Below are 22,200 nucleotides of genomic sequence, written 5' to 3' on the forward strand. Positions count from 1 at the left end.
AAATATTGGAGTCAGATCTCTCTAGAGAGGAGTAGGAAGGGAATGAGTGGTTAGGTTCACAATTCCTATTTGGCTGAGCAATATTTCCTTGGGACCAGAAACAAACAAGCTAGTTGAGGAGAGCACAGCCCAGGCTCAGCTAGAACCAGTTAAAAGCATGACTGACAAGTGGCTCCTCTTGTGGTAAGAGATGCGGAGGGCAGAATAACTCCTCAGTCTATTTCTGAGAGAATCTGCAAGTGCTTGCTTTAGTTCCCTTCTCACGGGATGTAATCGTTCCATCAGTGGACATGGCTAACATACCTTTTACAAGAGGAAGATTTGCTTTGTTTTAACCAACTTTACCCAAACGTGTTGCTTTTTAAGTAGGTCGGTTATGTAAAGCTTCCTATGCTGAGCAACACTCAGCCCCTTGCTCATAAAATTCTGCCAGTGCTCTGTCCAATGGTGTGATGTACCATGCTCCTGGTATTATTGCTGATGCTTTCAGTCACATTATTCTTTACACCCACCCTGCTTTTGCTGTTGTTAATTTCCTCACTAGATCCATGTGGGGGAAGCTCGCCACTTCTGGATATTTCTGTCCTACATAGCTTTGTGTTTTCCCCTTTGTCTGGCTTCCCCTTTTCACTCTTAATTTTTCTACCCAGGGTGGGCATGTTTGACACACAATATTTTAGATATTTATCTGGGTGCATTTGTTATAATGGTCCTTGGCTACCTAATAGTCAGGCTTTGTTTCACTTCATCCTTCACTTGTTTTTGTGTGTTGGTTTTTTTTTTTTTTTTTTGTCTGATGTATTTGAGTAAAGCACAGAGTTTCAATCATGCCTTCCTTGTCCAGTGACTGTTGTTGCTCACTTGTTCAGTTTATTTAGAACATGCATGTTTTAAGTGTAAAAGTAACGACTCCTTGTTAGGCAGTTTGTGCTGGTGTCCGAAAGACTCTCAAAACAGTTTCCAGAGACTCTGCATGACGTAAGGAGTCTTGGCTCCATGGCTCCTTAAAGTCATTTGTCTCCCAAGCAACCCTTGTGGCCTTCAGTGGCTCTGCAGTTCCTCACCTTAGACCTAGTTTACACTACCCTGAGCCATCAATCTAAGGTCGCAACTTCAGCCATGTGAATAACGTAGGTGAAGTCGACATACTTAGATCTATTTACTGTGGTATCTTCACTGTGGTAGGTCAACAGCTGACACCGTCCCCTCGACTCCATCTGGTGGAATAATGGAATTGATGGGAGACTCAGCAGTTGATTTATTGCATCTCTACTAGATGTGATAAATTGATTTTTCCCCCCTCTCTGCTGGATCAGTCGCTGCCTGTTGATCCGTCAGGTAGGAAAGACACGCCTTTAGGCGGTCTACACTGCATACTGCTGTGGCACAAGTAGTGTACATGTAGCTATGTGCCAGAGTGAAAAACAGGCTATCTGTGCTGTGGTGCTCAGCTATCGATTCAATGAAAAGCTCTGGCAGCTAGCCTTTCCCCACTTCCAGAGCCTGTCAGTGGGGTGTGGAAAGGCTTTGGCAACAGGACACTATATTGGTAAAAACGGGAGTATAGTAGGGAGAGGTCCCAAAATATAGTCTACAAGTTGAAATCAACTGGCTGCTTTTAACAGACCACTCCTAACCCTTCCTCTTTCTGTGTTTTCTTTTCCCCTTTATTTTATTTGCACCAAGAGACTATTAAAGGCATGTCAGCGTAGCAAGGCTAAAGCCGAAATTAGCTATGCAACTTGAACTACATCCGTTGCGTGGCTTAAGCTGAAATAGCTTTCTTTGGCTTTTGGCGCTGCCTGCCCCACAGGAAGTTCGAGAAACAGCACTCTTCCTCCAACTTCCCTTTACTCCTTGTAAAATGAGGGTTACAGGAGTCAGAGTAAGACGACATTATTTTGACATTGTATCAAAATAATGGCTGCTTGTGTAGACGTGGACCATGTTATTTTGGAATAATGTTAGTTATTCAGAAATAACACTGCTGTGCAGACTTACCCTTATTTACTGCTGCACTTACGCTGTTTGCCAGTTTCCTCTTTCTTATGCTACAGGGCTAGAGTAGTGGGCCTGCAGGCTAGAGTCCTCCCTTTGGATTTCAGAGCTCAGGCGTTGGGCAGAACTGGGAATGTTTACACAGCTATTTTTTAGCTCTGAGTCTGTCAGCTGGCCTGGGCTCAGACTCACTGCCATGGCCTTTTGTTTTTGTGTGCAGTGTAAATGTACCCTCAGTGTCCATCCAATAGCTCTCGTACTTAGGGAATAGCTTCTTCCCCCATAGTCGTAAGCCCTGTCTTGTGCTGGTGAGTGGCTGCTCTTGCTACACTAGGACCTTGGAAGAAGCAGCGCACAATTTGCTATGGAACACCACTGACAATCGGATCTGTTCTCTGTAGTAAGCAAGCAGCCAGCAGGGAGTCACTAGTAAAACCTCAGGTAAAGCTGCCTGCTTTACAGTTGGGATTAAGCATAGACTGATAAGAGCATGTCTCTTATTACCAACTTTGTGGGGCATTTTATGTGTGCTTCGAGCTCACTTAGCCACAACTGGGCTGTTCTGGGTGATAGGAGTGTATTTGCATTATGTAGCAAAAACACCTTTGTACCCTGTCATTAACCCCTCATGTGTACACAGTTGTCAGTAACCCAATCCCTGTGTTGATATGATCTTGGAGAGACTCTTAGGCAGGGTTTCCTTTGGTGAATAATGGACTTTGGAGATAATTCATGTTAGAAAACTGTTTTACAGTAACTGGAAAAACTTAAAACCCAACAAATGGTGTAGCACCTTACAGACTAACGCCCCACGCAGCTCATGATCCTGTCTATATGTTTTGTTAGTCTTTAAAGTGCTACCAGACCATTCTTTAAGTTTTTCCAGTTTCGATTAACTTGGCTCTGAAGTTACAGTAAATGGTTATTGTAGAACTTTGCCACACCCATGTGCAGAGGAGCAAGACTGAGGGATGAAATATCCTGTCAGCACTTTACCCTGCCCTAGGGAGGAGGAGTCTGTAAGGAACTTGCCCTGGGGAGGGAATGACTCATACTGAGCTGACCAGGAAGGAGGAAAACTTCTAGATACAAACCTTACCCGGAAGAATAGCTGCAGGAGACAGCTTGGCTTCTGTCTGAACTTCAGACAATTCAAGGAAGAGACATATTAAAATGAAGAGCCCTAGGACTTTTGAGGAGCAAACTGAGTACATTGTGGAGGCACTGCTCTCTGGTCTCTTAGGGGAAGATGAAAAGGTTGCTTTCCGCTGTCTGGAGACCGACTCTGTTACTGAGTCAAGTACAGGTAAGGTTGCCTGGGACCAAATCTCTGGAGGGAGGCAGGAGGCTTTCTTGGCTGAAAATTCTAGGCAAATGTCCTGTCACGATATTCTGGAATGGATAGAGATGAGGGCTACAATATGGGTTGACATGGGGTCAGTATTTCCTTGAGTCTCCAGGGAAATGCAAGGAGCACTGTTGCCTTTCCCCCTGTCCTTGATGAACCATTTCCCCGATGTGGGGTATGGAGAATTAGGCTACTGGAAAGGACTGTCTTTTTAGTGAAATGCAAAATGGGGATCATGAGAGCTTGTCATTGAAAACCCCAGGCTATATCACAAGTGTGTGGATTAAATATATAACAGTGTGTACAGCACTTGGGATTTTTGGATTAAAGTTTCCAAATCTCCATAACATGTCAGGTATCTGTGAGTATGAAAAGTAACTTGTCTTAACAGTGATGGGGAAAGTTTAACTTGTCCTGATTTAATTATCATTCATTTACCAAATGCCAACACTGTCCTTGGTGCTTAACAAATGAGAGAATGGGCTCTGTCTTGGGGTGAGTACAGTCTAGTTCAGACGAGCCAAAAGACAGATCCTACCTAGTTCTGGGGAGTGGGTGAAAGTGGGAGGAGGTGTAAGCCCAGGCTCGGAGGAGGGAACTGAAGGAGGAAAGTTTGGCCTGGAGTGTCCCCCATCTGCCTGTTCCCTGTGCTGTGTTCCCATTGGGCTAATGGGTCACGTGCAAATCTCTCTTCACTGACTAGTATTGTGAAAACAGCCAGGTGAATGGCTGTAACTCGGATGAAGTTTTCCTGAACCCATGGAATCTAGTGTGTATATGTTTGGTGTGTGTGTGCGGGGGGGGGAATCAGAATTCCACAGGGAGTAAGGGCTGCTAAGCACTGAAATACCCATATATTTGCACCAATAAGAGAGCAGTTTAGCAAAGTAATAAGAAAGGGCAACTAGGACTTACCCAGAAATGGGTGGAGCAACTAACAACTGGGAGATAGGTGTCCCAATGCTTCTTGTCTTCCATGGCTTACAGTTGGGGCAAACTAACAATTTGGATTGAAATTTTCAGTGCTGGGTATTTGCCTCAAGGTGAACTCTGTTTTGGAAAATTTCAAGGAGCAATAGTTGTTGTTTCTTAGAACGTGTTTAAGAAAACGTGTGTGTTGCCCAGCTTAAATTTTAAAACCGGTTCTGCTGAGAAGCTTTAGCACTTCCCCACAATGGAGCGGGAACTTGAAACTTGGGCAGAGTGATATTTGTGTCAGGATTATACAATCTCTGGAGAGAGCTCAAACTGGCCAAATCACTACATCTTTCAAACATTCTCATTTGCACACATTAGAAACTCAGTAGTTTGACAGGTGAATTGGCTGAAGATTTTGCCCATCCTGAGCATATTCTAACCTGGAAATGCAGGGGATGAGCAGTACCATCTTGGCAAATCCTTCTCCCACCTGACAGAGTCATCTGGGGTACTGGGCACTAAAACAGAGAATCTCTCCTTTATCCTCCTTGCTCCCCCAGCTGGCTGCCAGACAGCACGAAGGAGGAAGAAGTAACGAGCTGGGCATTGGGGAAGTTGGCAGAAGGGTCTGCAAAAGGTAGTGAACTGGAACATGAAGCTAACATGGGCCATGTCAGATGGAAGGAAGGAGACTGGAGGCAACAGAAAATGTCAGGCATGTGGGAGGTTGGGGGCAAGGACAAACAGGGTCTCCCTATTAGACTCACTTCCCTCTAAATGAATCCAGTTGTCTATGTTGCTCTATCAGCAAATGCGTAACTTCCTTGGCTAACTCTGTGTCTCATCTATTGTCTGATCTTCATACTCAGCCCAGTTCTGTTACTAGTTACTCTGTTAATTCAAGTAGTGCAGGTCTGTGCTGTGGATCTGAATTCTAAGTCCAGTGTCAGTATGGTTCCACACGATAGAAGTTGTTTTTCAGTCTTTTGGGGTTTTTTAATTAGGAACTCTTAGGAAATATTATCTTTCCATTATCACATAATGCATACGCACAAGGGTTCCAAATTAAGGTTGCATGGGGAATCTTAACTCTGGCATTACCTAACTTCTGAGTGCGTGACTTCACATTCTTTTAACACAATTTGTTATGTAGTATTTTCTTTATAAAGAAGCAGTTTAGACATGAACCAGGCATTCTCCTCAGCCCCTTGCCCTGTAGCCTGTACCCTTTTCCCTGCCCTCTGTCATCTTAGAATATCAACTCTGTGCAGAATCAGAAGCTTCAAGTGCCTTTGATCCGACTATTATTGCCAGTCGTCTGCGGAATCTGGGAGACCAATATAACGAGGACCTGGAGCAGCCTGCCCAGCGTGTCATTGCTGGGGTGACTAAGGGAAAGGTAATGCACAAGCGCTCTTTGTTTAGGCCAGCGTTTATCTCTCTCCTGCAATATACTGTAGAGCTCCAGCACCACTTTGCTTAACTGAGGTGCTATTATGTGAGGATCCTTCCTCTTGATGGAGAAGGGCTGCTCTTGAATGTCAGGGGAGAGGGACTAAGGAAGGGGAGCTGTCTGAACAGCCCCAGCCTGTTAGCTGACCCAACATGAGCCTGGTCTGAAGTTGGAACTCATCCCAGCCCAGTTGCAGTATGAATACCTCTACGCATCTCTAGTTCTAAGCTCTTTGCAGCTCTAGTTAAATTGGAAACTGTGCCGCCTCCTCCCCCAGCACTGTTGTGCGAACTATAGTAGCACTGAACAAATTCAGCCTGTAAGGTCTTCAGGCAGGGACTGTATGTACTGCGCAGTACATACCTGCCCGAAGACCTTACAGTCTGACTTGAGCAGTATGTTGCTTGGTATCTTAGGGGTCACTGTCCTTAATCAATCATAGGCAGAGCAAGCAAGGCCTGGTAATCCTGTGGGAGTTTGAATCATGACTTACTTTAATGGTGGCATTTTATAAAGTCTCTTCTTGGTGTTTCCAGGTGGAGGAATTTGGAGCCATGGTGGATTCTCTCAGCAAGGCCTGGAGCAGCCAGAATCCGGAGCTGAGCTATGAGAGAGCATTTCTGGCAGTATCTGTGAAATTGTTAGCATACCTTGTCCGGAAAGTTCCAACTGTGGCCACTCAACTCCATCTTGAGGAGTTGATTAATGGGAACCGTGAAGTGAGAGGATACATCCAAGCTCATGGGGGCTGGGTGAGTGCTCATGGGTCACTGACGTTCCCTGTTGGCACATGTGGCTCTGTCCCTTTGCTAGTCTGTAGACTGATCCAGTGTTCTAGGGGCACCATTCAGAGGCACTCCCAAAGAGGCATCCTAACTGCCTAGCTGTGCAACGTGCCATTCAGCAGCATGCCCTGGCATTGTTGGCCACTGACCCTAAATATGCCAGCTTGCTCCCTCTTGTAGTCCTATGTTTCAGGTGTTCTCTGTATGTGAAGCACTGCTTTGTTAAATGTCTTGGTGAAATCCTGGCATCAACAGTATGCTTCCCATTGATTCCAATGGGATTTCACCCCGCAGTCTAACATTTCTGTCCTAAGTATAGTTCCTAAGGAATAAAAGTGAATCATATTTAGCACTTTCTGGCTCCTTTGGGCTTTACAGACACTTTCATTCCCCTTGTGGGATGGGGCTCCCCATGTTACAGATGGAGAAACTGATGCACGGAAAGATAAAGCAACTTGGCCTGGGCCAGAGGGAAATTTGGCACACAAGCAGGAAGAACTGGTTCCCCATCCTGCACTTGGGCCACTTGTCTTACTGCCATTTCCTTTAACTGTAGTTTTTAATTTTCTTTTACATTTTTAGGAGAACTTTGAAAATTGATGCAAAAGGCTCCCCTACCTTCCTGGGAGTGAAATGGCAGCTTTCAGCGACTTCATTTAAACAAGACTGTTTTCTGAACATTGTTTTCCCAGATTTTTTTTGTTCGTCTCCCTTCCTTGAAGATTGATCAAGTCAGTAATGGGACATCTCAACATGTAGCTATTTCCCCTCACCAGATGCAGCTCTCTTGTTCCTGAACTTATTAGCTTATTTACAAATCATTTGTGGGAGTGACTTTTTTTTGTTTTCCAGTATAGGCTGTAAATGCAACTTCTAAGTGTGAGAACTGATAGCAACACTTGTTCCACCAAGTGACACAGCACGAGGAAAGGGATGCAGATCCATAGAGTTTGTAAAGATACAGATCCATGTGCTTATTTTTATTAAAAGTAGATTAAGTTGGACCATAAACTCTTCAGGTCATTGACCACTTTTTCTGTTTGTTGTGTTTGTACAGTGTCCAATACAAGGAGGTTCCAATCCTCTTGTGTAGTCTCTGGGCAATAGAGTAATTGTTAAATACTCAATTTCAAATTGGATCTGCGTCTTGTAGGCACCTCTGTGGAAATCCAGCCAGATGGATGGGCAGGGTGCAAGGTGGCTTAAGGGACAGTAGCTGTACTGCTAGTTGATTTAATTAGGGCAGTTGCCCTTATAGCCTCCCAAAGGGAAGACGTCAATTTAAAAATCATCTGGTAAACAAGCTTCTCCCTCTGTCACTGACACATCCTAAATCACTGGAAAGAATATAAAAATCCACAGTGTCACTCTTATACACTTCATTAGTTACCTGTATTTCTCTCAACTTGAACAATGGTGTCGATGTCACTGGTGTACAGTTAGTTTCCACGTCAGGGGTATGTGGCCATATTTAAGTTTTAAAATGGCTGTTTTCCTTACGATTTTACACGTTTTTGTTGCTTTACCATGCAGAATTTCATTTACAAAATTTAAATTTGACAGCAATGCCTCTTTTAAGGTGTAGAAAGGTCTGTTGCCACTCAGAAAACCAGGCAAGAGTTCTACAGAGGTACACTGAACTGGATTTTCACAAAAATCCAATAATTCTGCTTTATTTTCTTTGCTAATCTGTATTTAACCCTGACATCCTTATAAGGCTCGTCTGGCTGTTTGTCCAGGGACACTCAATCTGGGATTTTCACTGTTGGTGCAGAATCTTTTTTTAGTTTCTAGAAAGTTGACGTTTTGCTCCTCTCATATCTGATTCTGTTTGAAAATCTTCTCTTTTCTGCCGCTGCAGAGTCACTGTGGGTGTTTGGCTCTTGTCAGCTAGAGAAGTTTCACTAGGAAGTTAATAGAATGGGGAGTAGTCTGGCATAGCAGATTTTTTTTAAAGGCTAATGGACCTGGAGCTTTTTCCCCGTCTCCTGGCAGTGATGTCTGGTGGAGCAGGTCTAGGTACTCTGACCTGGGGAAGAGTGGCTGGGAAGGGTTTACCCAATATACACACAGGCATTATCTCTGTGTCTAAGAACTTTAGGTATGTTTCAGATTAATGTGATGAATGCATAAGCTAACTGCACCTGTTTTGGGTGCACAGCATCTGTCGAAAGCACTTTCAGAACATAGAGTGCAGTTCACACACACAAGACACAGTTATAAATGTGACTGTAAATTGTGAATTTTGCATATTGTCTTAGACTGTTCCAGCAACAGTATATTCAGGGTTCATAAAACATTGCTTCCTGTATGCTGAATGGTATACCGAGAAGTGTTGTCTTTTGGGTGACCAGTGTGTGGGAGTTTGTCCAGATGCTTTCGTGATAACAGCTTCAGCTGAATGCATCATTCTATGCTAAGAGGTAGGCAATATCACACTGTTGGTGATGGCCAGGAAATTGTACTTAACCAAACAGCACACAAGACTCTGACTGTGTCTTCATGTGATGGGGGCACTCTGAGGATTCTGAAAATGAAACCTTAAAAACATAGTTTTTCAGTTTATTCTCTAAAACCAAAGAATATTTGTATTGCAAAGTGCTTTCTGGCCATGTGTGGACCCTGCACTCACAACCACTCAGAGCAGCCCTATATGGAATCCAGCAGGTGGTCATGTAGTTGAGATGTTACATGGCCACCTGCCCTTAACTATAGAACATCAGCAGGGTAATTATAGAGACGTCAACCTGGCACATTAGGAGTTGAATCTTGTATTATGGAATAATTTTTTAGATTCCCATGTAGGCTCCAGATTTGATTTATGCTCATCATCCATGGATAATTTGGGCCTCTTAAAATTCCTTTATTGGTGAATAAGAGCGTGAGTCAAGCTACGTGCAGGCAGGTCCCACTTGAAGCATGACATTCTCATTTATCACGGATTTGGGTCACCTCTATAATCCTGGGGTACCTTCAATTTTGTTAATACAGTTTTACTAGTAGCTTTTTTATAATTCAAAGTATCCATATTTAATAAAATATCTCTAGGCTTATGGTCTATAAAGAAAGAAAATAATTGCTAAGGTGTTGTGACCACAATGTATCACAAGAGCATGCATATTATGTTTTTACTTGGTAAGAGCTGCACCTCACTATAGTAACCTTAGGACTCAACTTCTGTTGGTAAATGTTGGTATTTGGGTTTTTTAAACCTCACACCAAAACCACATGAGAATACATTTCCATTGATATGAACAGAAATGTAAAGCAATTAAAATCTTAGACTTAAAAAATCTTCACTGAATAAGTATACTATATGTTAAGACCCGGTGGGTCAAAGATTTACAGCCTGGGAGGAAGTATATCAGAGTGCACACTACTGGCTATATATAGAAGCAGTGCTCTATTGAGAGCTGTGATCTTCCAGGAGGGCAGAAGCAGCAAACTGCTTTTGGTTGTAAATAAACTTTTGTCCTTGATTACAGGTTTAAAAATCTTCAGTCAGAATGGAAATTCTCTTTATAAATATTGATATTTACAGCAAATAAAATAAAAAACTGCCCAGTTTCTCAAATCGCATTTGAGCATATATTAGTAAAATGTACATTAAGAATACTTTAATAGCTAGCTAGCTTCAATATAGACCTATACACAGAAGCCTCCTTTTCTTGTCAGTTTTGTAGAGAATCGTTTAGCTCCATAATACAGATAAGAGTATTATGAAAATTGTCTTTACAGTTAAAAGAAACTCACCACTTTTCTATGGCCTGTTGCTCTGAATGATGAGTAAAGCTGTCACTAGAATAATCAGGAATAGCCAGCGCAGAATAGCCCATGGAACTGGGATCCAACTTCTAAAAGCAAAAAGGAAATTAGATTTGACTGGCCACTGTGGAAATACTGGATCAGCAGTTAAAAGATGTGCTTGTTTTAAATGTTTCTTAAAAGCATGAAACAAAAAACAGGACTATGTAGCACTTTAAAGACTAACAAGATGGTTTATTAGGTGATGAGCTTTCCTCAGATCAAATAGTGGAACAAAATTGGCACGACCATATATACCAAAGGATACAATCAAAAAAATGCACACACATGAAAAGCACAAATCAAATTTCAGAACAGAAGGGGGCTGAGGTAAATATCTGTGAGCTAATGATATTAGAGGTGATAACTGGGGAAGCTATCTTTGTAATGGATAAGATCATTAGCATCCTTGTTAAGACCTAGGTGTAAAGTGTCAAATTTAAGCATGAATGACAGTTCAGAGGATTCTCTTTCATCAAGTCTAGTGTTAAAATGTCTTTGAAGCAGGATGCAGATAGTTAAGTCCTGGACACAATGCCCTTTCTGGCTGAAATGGCAAGAAACTGTTCTGAAATTTGATTTGTCCTTTTCATATGTGTTCATTTTTTTGATTGTATCCTTTGGTCATGCCAATTTTCTTCCACTATTTGATCTGAGGAAGTGGGTCTGGCCCACGAAAGCTCATCACCTAATAAACCATCTTGTTAGTCTTTAAAGTGCTACATAGTCCTGTTTTTTGTTTCAGCTACACCAGACTAACAAGGCTACATTTCTATTACTATTCTTAAAAGCATGTTCCACAGAGGGAGATTTTTTTCAAAAGTGCCCACAGGATCTAGGAGCACAAGTCCTATTGTTATTATTTGTTTTTCAAACAGCGGTGCTGGATTCTGTTGTCCTATTAGTTGCCCTTATTTTTAAATAGAAACATTGGAATTTCTATGATGGATCAGAACAATGGTCCATCTAATTCAGTATCCTGACCTAATACCTTAAAGGAAAATTCAGGAAATGAAATGAGACAATTATGGAACACCATCCCCACCCGGAGGCCTTTCCTTAACCCTGAGTAGTTTAGTAATCAGCCTATGCCCTGAAGCATGATTCTCTTTATAATTTATTACAGTCCTTCCTTCCATAACTGAAAGTTCTCAATGTCCATATAAGCACTGGATCCTCTTTAAAGTCTTCCAAACTCTTGTCCTCTGTGACACTTTGGTGCAGTGCTCTGTCATTTGGATAGAGTTGGCAATTTCATTCCCCATAAAATCTCTTCTATACTGATTTTTCTCTTTAGCATGTCTCTTTCCAATATTCCCGGTATGCCAATTGCCATGGTACCTAGGCACAACTATTTCCACTGTTAGTTTCACCTGATTTTTTTTTCTACTAATGTGAAGAGTATCAGGACATTTTATAGGCTGTCCCTGAATCTGATCTCCTAGCACCTAGCCTTAAAAGTCTTTAGACAGAATTTCTACTAGCACATAGCTGTGACGGCTGGTACCTACTCTTCTGTGCCAGGATGGCTAGATGAGTTGGAGCAAGGTGCTGAAGAGCCTGAGAAGGGTGTTGTAGCCATCTCAACTGTGAACTCTGGGGTAGTTTTTATACAGTTGTATGATTTCCCATCTGTAATAAAAATATACAATCCCTTTTACAGAAACCAATGTATATCTCCTTGGCATTAGGCATTTTGTACTCCCCTTAAACAACAAGAGGAGTAAAGAAAATGCTGTATTTACATTAAACAGTTCTCTATTTACACAGGACAATTAAATCTTCCTAACCCTTTTAGCTAAGGAGCGTTCTCCTTTAACTCAAGGGATAAAGATGTGGTATTTTTGGTAACAACATGTCTGCCATTTTGTTCCCCATGCTGCAGGTGTGCTGGTATTTGCACATATACTAGGCATCTAAGGACAAATTCAACAGGCAATACAAGATACTGCTGTATTTGTAGCTGGATTCCTTTCTGCGTTAGGAGGTCCATATTGGGCTAGCATAACATAGTGTGAAAGGAGTTAACTTGTGCATTAGAATATTTTTCCAGTGAATTATTAATCAGTCCGTCAAGCAAACAGTGAATTGAAAACATTACCTGCTAATTGTAAGCGGTATGTGCAGTTCTCCTTGGCTGGGTTCAGCACCTCTGCTCTCACCGGGTGGGTGGATTTGTTTGTTTTGCGAGTCATAGCTTGGCAGTAATAGCTCTGACTCTCCAGGAGGTCTCCACAGCGAAGCACCAGATCACTGCTGTGCACAATGGCAGTGGTGGTTGAAAAGCTCTTTCTGTACCATGTGTAGTGAACATTAGAGCCTGTGGCTGAGTGACATCTGACAGTCACTGATCTCCCTAGGCAGGAGTCACTGGGATGGTTGGTGAAAGTAATAAGTGGTATGGAGAGAGGTTCTGAAATGGAACCAAATAGTTCTGGTGAGATGCAGCACACAAAAGGGTCAGAAGCATTGTTTGGATTAGCCAATCAGAGTTGGCTGTAGATAATCCATATCAAGTTCTATACGCTTTCAAAGGATTAGACTCAAGAAACTGCCTGGCTTTGCTGCTGAGTTTAGAAAGAGTGGGGAAGACAGAGGCATTTACATACCATTGATCCTTGATCAGTGAGTTCACACAGTACATAAGCTGATGCCTTATCTATAGGCTTAAGAGTGCCTTCCTCACCACACCAAAGGCTGAGCTGAATCTCTCTGGGCAAGTGTGTGCCAGCTTTGACATGTGTATTTATCTAAAACTGAATACAATGAGGATTAGTGAGGCAAGGTGGCTGAGATCATATCTCTTATTGAACCAACTTCTGTTTGAGAGAGAAACAAACTTTTGAATCCCGTGGAGCTCCTCTTTAGGTGGCTGTGCTTTGAAAGCTTGTGTCTCGTCAGCAGAAGTTGGTCCAGTAAAAGATACTACTTCACCCACCTTGCCTAACTATTATCCTGGGACCAACATGGCTACAACAACACTGCATAAAATGAGGATTGTGACATGGGTAATGTTGAAATTATCAATATGGCAAGGAATTTATTCTCAAGAATGAGAATATTGCATGATATCTTTCTGAATCAGGAAGCACCTGTTAGGATAAGGTGAGGCTGCTACTACATCATGAATTCTGTGGTTGACAGGGATATCATGTATTCTTAAATCTCAGCTTTTTCTCTCATCACTTAAGAGGATGGTTAGCTTAGTGGGTAAGGCCTGGACATGGACTCAGGAGGACATCTGGTAGTTCTTGGCTTCATCCTAGACTCCATGGGACCTGGAGCAAGTCATATAGGTCTTGTCTATACAGTGTGGCAAAACATACTACAGAGGTTTGAATTCTAAAGGGCACTAACGGGCCTGAGTAAATTTCCCTAGTGCATGTTCATGTAGTACCAGTACGAACTACATGAATGCACATTAAGGAGCATTATAATTCACACCTCTCTAGTGCATATAGCTGTACAAGCTGCTACTCTGTGTTTGGGTTCTCAAGCTGTACAGCAGTGGGGAGGAATAACAGGATCCCCTTTTGCTCTGTGTTGTCTATTTAGATTGTAAGCTCTTTGGGGCAGGGATTGTCTCATCCTGTGTTTTTTAGAATGCCTACCACAACGGTGCGCTGATCTCAGTTGGATACCCTAGATACAACTGAAATGCAAACCATCTATATATATACTTTAGAAATGAAATGTCTCTCTGTGCTAGAACTCCTCTGAACCAGTAACAGCAAGGGCCACCAAATTTGGTAGGCGGCCTCCCCTTACCCTAACTTAAAGCAAGGTCAGGGTTTGGTTGTGCCAAAAACACAGGAAGTGGCAGGAATGGGGCTGTTTCTCACAACATGGAAAGGGAGGGGGCAAAGAAAGGAGGAACATGGTGCTTCTCCCACTCATCATTAGGGGCAGCGAGCAGGGACATGATACTGCAGAGTGAGCTTTGGGGACAGCCACAGCATGAGACTGACCGGCGGGAAGAGGCTCTACATGTTGCCAGCCAGGCCACCTTCCAAAGGTAAGGTTTCCCTTCTCCTCCCCACCTGCAGCTACAGGACCTGGTGATTTCCCACCTCCTGACAGTGGCCCGCACACTCTTCCTTTCCTGCCACTCCTCATGGGCATGTGGAGATTTCCCACCTCCCACAGTGAGGCTTCTACAGGGCACAGTGATTTCCCCCTCCCCTCCTTCACCCAGAGCCTGGGGATTCGCTTCACCCCTCCTCATGGGGTCTGAGGACTCTTCCCTCTCTCTTCCCAAGCAATGCCATGTACATCTGCTAGTGCAGTGGTCTTCAACCTTTTTATGCCCAAGATCACTTTTTAAATGTCAGAACAAGCCAAGATCTACCCCATCCTTTCCCCAAGACCACACCCCTTCCTTGAAGCCCCGCCCTCTCTATTCTCCTCCTCTCCATCATTGGCTATCCCCAGCCCTTATACACTCTCAGGGTATGGCTACACTGCCGCTTTTTTTTATTATTATTCTTCTGTAGGAAGAGGTTTTTCCAACATTTGGCCCATCTAGACTGGGTCAAATGTCAGAAAAACCCCTTCTTTCGGAAGCCCCCTTTTTCCTCGTGGAACAGGGAATACAGGGGGTTGCCAAAAAAAGTGGAAGAACAAATGTGTCTCTGGAGGTGGAAGATACCTCTGGTATCATGGAAAAACTCTTGTAGTCTAGTGGTACCCTCACTGGGTTGAGATGGGAGGTGCAGGCTCTGGGGTGGAAATGAGGGATTTGGGGGTGGGAAGGGGTGAGAGGTGCAAGCTCTGGGAGGGAATTTGGATGAAGGAGGATGTGGAGAAGGGGACACTGGCTCGGGGAGGGGGCTCCAAGCTGGGAAGTGTTGGGGTCAGGTGGAGAGTTGGAGTGCTGAACAAACCACAGGCTTGTGGATATGAGGGTGCAGGAGTTTGTGCTGGGTGTGTGAGGGGCTCAGGGCAGGGAGGCTGGGAGTATGATGGGCTCAGGATACAGATTTGCGGTGTGTGGATGGTGCAGGAGTGTTCTGGTAGAAGACTGAGGATGTGGGGATGCAGGAGCTTGGGGATGTGAGGCTCAGGTCAGAGGGCTCCAGTGTATGAGAGGCTCAGATTTGGGGTCGGGGGGCAGTACAGGAGTGTTATGATGCTGCAGCCAGATGGTGGCTTGGCCTCAATTGGGGGCTTGCTGGCCAGGCTTCATTTTTAAATAAAATATTATGTCAAACACAAAAAGTTTCTGCATTGTCTTTATTTATGAGAGGGCAGGGAACCTGTTTTGAGTCAGGAGTCACTGACCCGCAGAAAAGTCAGTTGGGGCCACACAAGTGAGATGCAAAAAAAAAAACTCCTCCAAAAACCCCCAAACCTCATTAATGTGACCCCAACTGTGCTGGTGGGAGCAGGGGACATGCTACTGGGGAAAGGTGCTGGTGAGGACAGGGTGTTTGTGGGGGCAGGGTGCCAGGTGCTGGTGGGCACAGGGTGCCAGTGGGTGCTGAGGCAGGGGACAGGGTGATGGGGCAGATGGCAGGCTGATAGGGCAGGTAGTAGGCTGCCAGTGGGTGCTGGGGCAGGGAACAAAGTCCCTGGCACGTGCCTTCTCCCAGGACGCCTACCTCCTCTTCCCCCCTCCCCACCACAGGGGAAGGACATCCCAGTGCACACCTCCTCTGGGGACTCCAACCCCCGCCCCTTCCTGCAGAGGGAAGTCTGCGTGTGCCTCCTCCAGGGACTCCTACCCCCCTCTCCTCCATCCCCGCAGGAAGTCCCCAGCACGCCACATACCTGGCCTTTCAGGTACTGTGCCAGCTGTTTGGGGGAGGGGGAGTAGCCAGTGTATTTCCTGAAACACTGGAAGTGGCGCGCAGCTGTGGGACTTCCATGCACCCCGCGGGAAGCTGGCGCTACCTCCATTGTCACTGAAGGTAGGTAGTGGGGCTTCTTGGGAGTGGGGGCAAATGGAGTGGGCCCCGAAGGCCTCACGATCGAGTGGTCAGGCCCTCCCAATCGACCGTGATCAATGGGTTGGTCGATTGGGTGCTAGTGTTTCTATATAACTGCAGGGCACCTCTTGCTATTGAGGTGTTCAGCCACATAGAGCAGCTCTGTTCTTGGTTCAGTGACATTCTGGCTCTAGTTTTCACTTTTCTGGTTTTGCAATTGCAGTATTGTTCATTCCCATTTTACATCAAATAAGAGTAACTAAATCACTGCAGACAACATACTTTCTTCACTCTAGTGATGAAACTAATGAACATCTCAGAGACATTACAATGTTTAAAGCATCTTTACCTTCAGTCACAGTGAGTTTCACAGCAGTCATTATATCTGCATACGGTCTTTGTATTCCACACCAATACATTCCTGAATCTTCTTCCACGAGTTGGTTCATTGTGACAAAAAAGTCTCCTCTTTTGTTATCCAAGAGTAATAATCTTCCTTTATATCCACTCTTAACAAAATTCTCTGTGTCTCCTAAAATATCACAAGATGATCTGGATGCTCCATGGCACCAGTATTTTTTGTAATACACATACCTCCCTCTGTCATAGGAGCAGGTTACTGTAGTGCTGGTTCCCTCCATAGCGGTCTTGTCCCCATCTGACCAGAGGGATAGTACACACCAATCTGTAAGAGAAGCTGTTTGTTTTCCTCACAATGTTTCCACAGTTTCAGAAAGTGAGCTCATTCCATTTCAAGCAGACATGTGCTCCCTCTCTCTCTCATTCAATCTTGCTTCCGGTTGTGTTTTACAAAACTTTGGGTCAGACATGGCCCTCATTCATACTTGTGCCCCTCATTTTGATATCATTGAGTCTAAATTCTACCATCAGCTGCAGTGGCCCATTACAGAAAAGACCAAAGGCATGAGATCAATTTTCACAGCTTTATATAGCAGGGATACAATTTTGTTGATCCTATAGGATTTAACAGGATTAAATCTGTGTATTGCTATACAAATCTATAAAGTGTTTTTGCTTAAAACAAGAACATAGCAAAAGGATCTCATTCTGTAGGGATCTTCTATAAAAGCTATGTGTGGGTGGCAGTGAAGGTAGGGCTGGACGAGCCCCACCCCTTCTGCTGGGGCCCTGCCCCTACAAGGTGCCATGCTGCGCATGTGCCCCCTCCCTACCAGGAGCGGCGGGGAGGAGAGGGCGGGAAGAAGTGGGCACACGGTCCCAGCTTCCCCAGCCCTGGAGCACGGGGCGGGAGAAGGGCACATGGCTCCAGCCTCCCTCGGCAGTACAGCCCCAGCTTCCCCAACTGCAGTTGTTTTAGGAAGCCTAATCCGAACTAGCTACTCCATGCTGCGTGTAGCCGCGCGGCACGGAGTCCGAACTAGCCGGCATTTAAAAATGGCGCCGGCTTCATTTGCAACTGCGGATGACTACATTATCCCCGCTAGTTCGAACTAGCGGGGTAGTGTAGACATACCCTAAAATAATAAAAATAGCCATAATGGGGCAGACCAAAGGTGCATCTAGCCGGGTATCCTGTGTTCCAACAGTGGCCAATGCCAGGTTCTTCAGAGGGAATGAACAGAACAGGGAACCAACAATTGCTCCATTCCCTGCAGTCCATTCCCAGCTTCTGGCAAACAAAGGCTAGAGACACCATTCCTGCCATCCTGCCTAATAGCCATTGATGGGCCTATCCTCCATGACGTGTAGACACGGACTAAATTATTTAGAAATAACGCTAGTGAAATAATGTTGCTGTGTAGATGTATCCCAGAGTGCTACTGGATTATTAGGGTTTTTTTAAATTACAGACTAACACTCCTACCCCTCTGAGACTTACATTAGGTATTAGTTAAGGTAGCCACACATATAACATCCCTAACTCATGCAGCTCAAAAACAAAAATTAAAACCTGTCACGTAACATCATATACTCTCTGCTTGTCTAGCCAGAGATCTGTACATCACCTCTAACACAACCAGCATGCACTACAACACCTGGAATCTTAGCTCTGCCAACTGTGCTGGAATCCTATGCAACAATTTCTCATCACTGCAAACAGAAATTGTGTGTCAGCTCTCCCCTGCTTTATGAAAACTGGCTTATGAATATGAACATGCATAACTGAAGATGCTTTATGCAAAATGCATAATGTAACATATCAATTTTATAGGTACAATCTGCTGAATCTGTAAATCCTATTTTTGTGCATGTATCATTTTTGTATATGAAGTGTGGATCTGTTTATAATTCTAATGAGGGCCACTCAGGTATTTAATGACTCAGTACAAGAGTATTCATGAAAGTATTCAGACAGCGTCAACTTTGAATTTCTTTTAATTGCTGATCTTTGGTAAACACTGCCCAAGAAGCTTTGTTTCTCACCAAATTTCTTCATCGGATGTTTTGGGGGGCCAGTGACTGGGAGAAGGGCAAAGAGTGTCACTAGAGAGCTATGTCTGCACACTCTGAGTTAACATTTATTGCACATTTTAGCTACGGAAGCACATTCATGAAGATTCTGTTCTTCAAGCAGCAGTTGCTTTGTTGAGAATCCTCGACAAAATGCAACATGTTATCTATCAGCTGCTACATAAAATTTGAAGTTCCTCTTTCAAATTCATCTCATCGATTAATAGCTCCCATAACCTCCACACGCGACCCTCCGCCCATCTCAAGAATAAATCCATGGTTCCACCCGCATGGCTCTACAAGTACCTCAGTGTTTCCTCACAGAGCTTTTGCATGTCAGTTTGCATACATTTTAAGCTGATGAATAAAGGAAAATAATTACTCCTAATCCTAACATTTCTTTGAATAAAACTACCCCATGTACTCCAAGATTCACTTTTTTGCAAAGTTTCTGGTAATTGTCATAGACAAATTTCAGGAACGCGCTATTAAAAATATATGAAAAACAAAACAAAAATGAACTATCTAGAAAATTCAAAGGACCTAAAACATAACCTATGTGAAATTTCAAATTATATGGCAAACATGAGCAAAACATGAATTGGGCCCCATTTCAAGCTCATTTACCTGGACTTGTGTAAAAAGTGACTGGCACCAGGGAGATTTACCCCAGTTTGAAAGTCTTTTTGCTATGAAGCTACTTCAGTGAAAACACACACACAAAAAACAGAGAAGAAAATTTTTGTCTGACCAACACACACCTGTGACTCAAAACATTTTAGATAACAACCGTGCTGTAATATTTGTATTACCTGTACATAAAGAAATCCAAAGTACAAAGCAGGTTCTCATCTTGAGTTGAGGCCAGTTTCAAAGTATTCTGTGCAGGAAACGCCAAGCTCCTGTTCTTGTTACCGCCCATCTACAAGAGGCCACTGCATTATTAGATCATGTTTGTAATGTGGCTTTAAGAAATACTACCAGTTGAAAACTGTATGACTCCTTCAGGAACAATGCCACCATAAATTAGACCAGTGGTTCCCAATCTTTTTTATACCATGGACCAGCAAACTCATTCAAAAACTTTTGGCGGGCTGGTACCGAAATACTTGCATATTCATTATGCTAATTAATTTTAAGTGGTCACGTTATTTTACACTGCATCTGTACACACACAACAAGGGAACTGGAAGAAGATGGAGAAGGGAAGGGAAAGGGAAGAGGGAGGTGAGGGGCGCAAGTGAAAGAGAGGGTACAACCAAGCCGGGGAGAGGCTGGGATGAAAGCGGCAGGGCACTGACTCCAACTTGGAGGGCTTCTCACACCTTGTCCCCTCACTCTACCCCAGCCGCTTGGGTAGTGGCAGCCCCTGCTCAGCCCAGCAGCCCCTCGAGGGGATCCACAAGCAGAGCTCCGCGTGGCCAGGCAGCAGCAGGTCTCTGTGTATGTGCACTGGCTGGGCTGAGAGCAGCTGGAGGCCAAGGGAGGCTCCCGCTGAGAGGGGAGGGAGGGAGAAAGGAGCTGCCCAGCAGCACTAGCGTGAGTGTGAGGAGAGCAGGCCTGTGGGCACCTGGTTCCTTGGTCTCACCACCTGCATGAGAAGTGGGGCAAGAGACTGGTGTGGGGGCACCCAGGAGCTTCTTCTCTAGCTGCAGCTGCCCTCCATGTGGCACCAGCCCTGGCCACTGGAACAGCCACCCTCCACGTGGCCCTGGTTACCAGAGCAGCAGCCCTCCAGTGGCTCCGAGGCCCCAGTAGGGACAGTGTCCTCTACTCCAGCCACAGCACATCAGCTCAGTTAGCAGCTGTGTGGCCATGCTGCCATGCAGCTTACAGGGAATCCCGCCGAGCCAACAATCAAGCCATGGGGGTGTGGCGTGGCCCAGCAGCCAGTTGTTCACATCCAGCAGTGGTCTGCAGACCAGTGGTTGGGAACTACTGAGTTAAACCTCTGTTTGCCTTGCTAAATCAGATCCAATCCATCCTCAAAGGCCAATGCAGGGTTGTTCCTACAGTATCTTCCCTTGGGGGAATCCTCCACAGTCTGATAGACCTCGTTGTTAGGAAGCTTTTTTCTGGTCTGCTTAGTATGTTTTCTGTTACAGGATAACATCAAATGTCTTTCAAAGATACCGCTTCTCAAACTGGTATCACAATGTATTGAAATAGCCGAAACAGGGTGCAGAATCCCGCACCGTCTCTTGTTCTCTAGACCACTCGTTTGTTAAAAGGCCACCTTGCTGCTATTACAGTGATTATTTTTGCTGTGTCTTTGTTTCCATTGGAGTATCTAATCTGATTCTTGTCAGTGTGGCCTTTCATTGGAGACAGCAGAATCGAAGGGCTGATTTTGGCAGGTATTTTTTCATCCAAAAGGCTGGATTCTCGGATTGGTAAAATATCCTGGGTCTGAAGTAATGTTTTTGATATTTTTAATCCAACTCTGGGTTGACCTCTGCTCTTCACTCCATGTGACCCCTCTGCCAATTGAGCGTATCTGCAGAGTCTCAATCCAGGCTTACAGAAGGGATATCTTCATGGGCCAATAAAACAGACTTCCTTCTTTTGATTGTTTTAAAAAAACGAAGTTATGGACAAAAAGTGTAGCCAAGATATGCCAATGACCAATCACTACTAGATTTTGCTCATGTATCTGGGGCGTCATTCACTTGACCTACAGACTTCTTTCATCTTGTTTAGACATTTTTTCAAAGGGTTGGAGATTTGCTCATTCTACTTTATCTGAGGTAATATTAAAACACATTTTAAAGATATAAACTATGTGTCAAAAATTGAATCCAATGACTTAACAGTGGTTTCATCCACAAAAACCTCACTAAACCAACTTCTGTAAAGCTCTTCAGTTGCCAACAGAATTAGGCAAAGATAACACATACCAAATCATTTCTGTGAGCCCCTCAGAAATTCAGGATCCTTCACAGTAAATCTACAGTGGGGAAGAGTTGAGAGGTGATAGTCATATTTGTAAAGTGCTTTGAGTTCCTCAGCTGAAAACTGCTGGGCTATGGCTACACTGTGAGTTTTCTCAGCAAAAAATATGCTGATGAGGGACTCATTTGCATGAGTCACAATCTCATTTGCATATTTTCTGCCTATCTGTTTTTACACAAAAACAAGCAATGTAGACATTTTATTTTTGCGCAAACACCCCTTTTCCCGCAAGATCCTTATGCCCCCAAAAGAAGGTATACCGCTCATGTGGGAAAAGGGGTTTTTGTGCAAAAATAAAACGTCCACATTGCTTGTTTTTGCGCAAAAACCCCAGGGCAAAAATGGATTGGCAGAAAATATGCAAATGAGATTGTGACTCATGCAAAGAGTCCCTCATTAGCATATTTTTGCTGAGAAAACTTGTAGTGTAGACGTACCCCTAGCAAAGAGTAAAACTTTACCTTATTAAACAGCTTCAGATTTGCTCTTTGAGAACATGAGTAACTCTGTAAAGGGCAGCAAAGTTCTGATACTACAGTGATGAGAGCCTCATAAATACTTAGATGGGTGGTTTGTTTGTGT

General features: G+C 44.0%; 2 protein-coding genes across 6 annotated transcripts in view; one reads left to right on the plus strand and one right to left on the minus strand.

Annotated features, from left to right (window-relative positions):
• Positions 1 to 768: 768 nt before the first annotated feature.
• Positions 769 to 22,200, minus strand: part of LOC102454290 (polymeric immunoglobulin receptor-like) — a 55,532-nt gene continuing 34,100 nt past the window's right edge. Inside the window, exons 2-7 of one of the 5 annotated variants that reach the window (XM_025182474.2) lie at positions 19,479 to 19,588; positions 16,583 to 16,930; positions 12,408 to 12,719; positions 11,818 to 11,938; positions 10,256 to 10,356; positions 769 to 7,839 (exon numbers count right to left, since the gene is read on the minus strand). In XM_025182474.2, the coding sequence (XP_025038259.2) occupies positions 10,263 to 10,356; positions 11,818 to 11,938; positions 12,408 to 12,719; positions 16,583 to 16,930; positions 19,479 to 19,518 (915 nt within the window). In that variant the 5' untranslated portion in view covers positions 19,519 to 19,588 and the 3' untranslated portion in view covers positions 769 to 7,839; positions 10,256 to 10,262. Of the gene's footprint in view, positions 10,357 to 11,817; positions 11,939 to 12,407; positions 12,720 to 16,582; positions 16,931 to 19,478; positions 19,589 to 22,200 lie in introns of all 5 variants that reach the window. The other 4 variants (XM_025182477.2, XM_075910298.1, XM_025182473.2 and 1 more) reach the window with 4 other exon arrangements.
• BCL2L15 (BCL2 like 15) lies at positions 3,172 to 7,513 on the plus strand. The gene is made up of 4 exons (XM_006118784.4): positions 3,172 to 3,304; positions 5,518 to 5,663; positions 6,254 to 6,469; positions 7,085 to 7,513. The coding sequence occupies exons 1-4, from the start codon at positions 3,172 to 3,174 to the stop codon at positions 7,100 to 7,102; spliced, it is 513 nt and encodes a 170-aa protein (XP_006118846.1). The 3' UTR covers positions 7,103 to 7,513.

The sequence above is a fragment of the Pelodiscus sinensis genome, chromosome 27, assembly GCF_049634645.1.
Source record: "Pelodiscus sinensis isolate JC-2024 chromosome 27, ASM4963464v1, whole genome shotgun sequence".
NCBI classification, from domain to species: Eukaryota; Metazoa; Chordata; order Testudines; family Trionychidae; genus Pelodiscus; species Pelodiscus sinensis.

Excerpts from the sequence above, each read along its gene's own strand:
- BCL2L15 (XM_006118784.4), top strand. The coding sequence starts at position 3,172 with ATGAAGAGCCCTAGGACTTTTGAGGAGCAAACTGAGTACATTGTGGAG. Across the intron at positions 3,305-5,517 it reads TGTTACTGAGTCAAGTACAG|AATATCAACTCTGTGCAGAA; the intron begins GTAAGGTTGCCT and ends CTGTCATCTTAG. Across the intron at positions 5,664-6,253 it reads CTGGGGTGACTAAGGGAAAG|GTGGAGGAATTTGGAGCCAT; the intron begins GTAATGCACAAG and ends TGGTGTTTCCAG.